Here is a 3989-nt window from a genome sequence, read left to right on the forward strand (position 1 = left end):
TAGTTTGCGAGTACTTTAAAGTACTCATGGCTGTGTCCCTGGCTATTCAAATGCCAGACTATGAAGAAGAGCCCCAGTACCAGGATGAAGGACAGCAGGACGTCTACGACAACTATGACCACTCCTGACGTCAACAGTTGCCTGTGGAACAGATGGACCAAGACCACTACTACTTCGCTTCCGCTACGTGTTTTGTATTGGATCTCTAGATCCCTTATGTTGTATTAAGACTGGATCATGTGATCCTCTGTTGTAAGACGATTATGGTATGTAATGAATGATGTGTTGTGATGTCAATCTATTATGTCTCGCAAAAACAATATTCCTGGGATTGCGATGAATGACATAATAGGCATCTGGACTTAAAAATCCGGGTGTTGACAGAACGCCAGCATGAGCACTCTCGAAACTGATAAGAGGAACACAATAGTTTCAGTTTTTGGGTAACTTTGGAGCTGAAACCGTGAGCCATGCTACGACCGCCGTTTGTTGTTTCAGACTTATGCCGACGCCCAAAATCAAAATTCAGAAGTCATGCTGCAAAGCTTCACAACTTGCATTGAGATAGAGTGTATGTGGAACATTGCAGTAGTATAATTGTATAACTAGAAGCTTTTGCTTGCAAAACAGAAACCACACGGCAATGGTTCACTTTTGCCTCGAAAACAAAAATTTACATACTACTGAACATTATGATCCAAGCACAGCTTGCTGATGTTCTGCGAACATTCCACAAGTAGTTAGTATCAGAGGAAGTGGCTTTGCATTCAGCCAAAGTGTTTCACCATCAGATAGCAGCACATACAGTTTTTTAAAAAACATCAGAAGCAAAGAGAAATGATTTTGCACATTTATATCATTAGCTGAAGTTCACACATTATATCATTAGCAGACAAGTGATCGTTTCCTAAATCACTGCCAAGATGTTCATGCTTTCCACAGCTGTAATCAGAAAATCTAACTTTAAGCTGCATGCTAATCAATGATCATAGATTTTATAAAATGATCATAGTAACTTGCATAAACACTACCCAATTGAAATACAAAAAAGTACCAGAACCATTGGTTTGCAAAAACCAGTACATACAACAGAAAGTTAGTTGACTCCATAATGAACAACCACCATTGCTCTAAACTTTAAAAGTATGCATACATCAGACATAGAAAACAAGAGACTCTACTTAATGGTGCGTTGTTCATTTTACTTAATTAAAGAAAATATTTAGCAGCAGATACCATATCTATGGATAATATGCCTCCACTTAAGCATGGAACTGCCATAGGAAAAGGCAGCTAATTCAAATGCTAACTGGCCGTATGGCAAAGGGTTAGCAGGACACACAAGAATGTATGCTTGCCTAGCTAACATTTACCTAATTAACTGTCACTTCTAGGTTTTTGTGGTAAAAAACTTCACATACAGCAAATTCCATCCAAAGCAGCAAAAATATGGATCTCTTTCCTGAACACGAGTGCCGCACCCGGTAACCAGAGGTGAGCTAACAATGAGGGTACAGTAAGCTTAAACCGTAGTCCCTGCTACTAGTTGTTCTAGTGTTATAAGACGCCAGGAATCGGAATTCAGAAATGATGCTGCAAAGCTGCCACATTACAGTATAACTAGATGCAAGACTTCCAAGGAAAGTGAACAGCATTTCTTATTTACCTAAAAATCATCCCAAAAAAAAATCCTGACATAGTGATAATTATGATCCAAACACAGCTTGTTGATGTTCTGCTAACATCAAACAAGTAGTTAGTATCAGAGGAAGTGGCATATATTATTCACCCGAAGAGTTTCGCCATCAGATTTCAACCGAAGCAGCCCAACTTTTTCATCCTAAGCAGCACAACTCTTTTTTTCAAACCATCAGAAGCAAAGAAAAATGATTTCGCATATTTATACCATTAGCTGAGCGTCACACGTCATTTCATTAGCAGACAGGTGATCATTTCCTAAATCATTGTCAATAAGATGTTCATGCTTTCAACGGCCGCGAAACAGAAGATATAAGTTTAAGCTGCATGGTAATCGTATATTTTACAAAATGATCATAGTGCCTTTGCACAAACAATACGCGGTGCAAATATTTTACAATATGATCGTAGCAATAGAGACAACAGAAAGTACAGTACAATTTAGACTAACTAATCACAGCAAAATGAGCCAAGTTACTTACATAATGGAGAACCACCATTCTCCAAACTCAAAAGCTTGCATACATCAATCAGAGAAACCAATAGCTCAATTCAAGCAGACACAACACACCAAGCCTGCTGTTCAACAGCACGGAGAATTGACTCATATTAAAGATCCATTTCTTGCAGAGGCACCAGCAGTCCCATATTGATGTCAATTCTGCAGTGACTGCAACTCTGCATACAACGGCACATATGGCAGATATGGCGGCTTGCCATCTACAAGTTTGGAGATCATTTTGACTTGGCGACGATCCATACTGTAGCACATTAATTTGTTCTCCCACCCAATAGTGAAGAATAGCAAGTTGCATTCCGGATCAATGGCAACCCAATCAAACCCCCCATCCATGGAATAATCCATCCCTCCAACCAGGCAATACTCTATCCCTCCGAACAAGCAGGAAGTCTCGACGCTATGCTTCAGTATCCATTCTTTGCTTTCATAGTTTTTGAGGACATAAACCACTAGCCGAATGCCAGCGCCATCTACGTGAAAACTGGCATAGTGCAAGCGGTCCTGTGACCGCTGAATGAAACCATCGATCAGACCACCATCGGGGACAGCCAAGTCCATCCATGTCTCCCCCTCTGTGTCCACCACGGCTAGGCCAGGGGAAAGCTCGTGGCGGTCAGCTTGAAAATGCAGATAGCCGCTAAGAAAGACAGATGCAAACTCGTGATAGATGAGCCTGATATGCGCATCCCATCTCTTCTCCTTATAAACCCACCGCCCCGTTTCAGAGGAGTACACTGCCACTCCAACGATGTCTGGGTCCCAGTAAACCACCTGGTCTGTTACCAACTCAAACACATGAAAATGCGACGAGAGGGCCGGGTCAAAGCCCAAGCGCACTGCGCACACCTCCTTGGTGGCCTTGCCGGAGTCCGGCAATACGGTCCACTTCTCGGTGGCGGGGTTGCACACGACATAACGGAACTGGTCACCCTCGGAGGAGATGTCGTACCAGCGGCAGAGGAGGAGGCCGTTGCAGCAGTCCAATATATCGACACGCCGGTGGTCAGGCAGGAAGGTGCAAGAGGCGTCGATCGCCGGGCCGCGTCTCCCTGGGAAACTAGTGAAGTGGATGGGTGCTTCCAGCCGCCACTCGTCGGTGTAGGTGCTGCTGTGGAGGAAGCCGGCCAGGGCTTGGGGGAGCTTCTTGCGGTGGTCCGGGTGGTCGATGAGGCTCAGCCAGTTGTTGGAGACGCACTTGAAGCGGCAGAGCGATCTGGCCGGGACGCGCGAGAGGATCTCTACGAGGAGGTCGTCGGTGAGTCCCTCCACCGCCGTGCCGCCGGGAGGAGTGGAGGAGGACCTGCACAAACAGAGACGGTGGAGAGGTGAGGGGATCTGAGAGGAAGGTCGCCATGATTCCGTTGTTGCTGCTCCGCGCACCTGACTCGAGTTGAGATACGGCCTTCCTCCCACGGGGGAGAGCGATCCGCGGGGATGGACATGGCGGCGGACGGCGGAAGAAAGCGGCGGACGGCGCCGGCGAGCGCCTGGGAGGTGACGGGAGTGTCTTTTTTTTGCAGGGCAAGAGTGTCTTTTCTTTTTCTAGGTTAGAGATTAGAGAGGATGGGCCGCCAATTAGATGGTATACTGGGCTGAACCTAGTCACAAACTCACATCTTAGAAAAAGAAGATATTCCCGAGACCATGCCCTCCTCCCGTCAAATTCCCAATCGCTGAATCAAAAATCAGATCGCTGGAGCATGGAGCGCCCTTTTCACCGCAACGACTCAGCTAGCAGGGCAATCAGGCTTCCGTGGCGTGGGCGAGCCTG

At 45.8% G+C, this 3989-nt stretch overlaps 1 protein-coding gene across 1 annotated transcript; it reads right to left on the reverse strand.

The window, feature by feature from the left end:
• Positions 1-2293: 2293 nt before the first annotated feature.
• On the reverse strand, positions 2294-3660 carry LOC124663554 (F-box protein At5g07610-like). The gene is made up of 2 exons (XM_047201246.1): positions 3599-3660; positions 2294-3518 (listed from the first exon to the last, which is right to left on the reverse strand). The coding sequence occupies exons 1-2, from the start codon at positions 3658-3660 to the stop codon at positions 2354-2356; spliced, it is 1227 nt and encodes a 408-aa protein (XP_047057202.1). The 3' UTR covers positions 2294-2353.
• Between the last annotated feature and the right edge of the window lie 329 nt (positions 3661-3989).

Source organism: Lolium rigidum, chromosome 1 (genome assembly GCF_022539505.1).
Source record: "Lolium rigidum isolate FL_2022 chromosome 1, APGP_CSIRO_Lrig_0.1, whole genome shotgun sequence".
In the NCBI taxonomy this organism is placed as follows: Eukaryota; Viridiplantae; Streptophyta; class Magnoliopsida; order Poales; family Poaceae; genus Lolium; species Lolium rigidum.

Excerpts from the sequence above, each read along its gene's own strand:
- LOC124663554 (XM_047201246.1), bottom strand. The coding sequence starts at position 3,660 with ATGTCCATCCCCGCGGATCGCTCTCCCCCGTGGGAGGAAGGCCGTATC. Across the intron at positions 3,519-3,598 it reads CGTATCTCAACTCGAGTCAG|GTCCTCCTCCACTCCTCCCG; the intron begins GTGCGCGGAGCA and ends CTGTTTGTGCAG.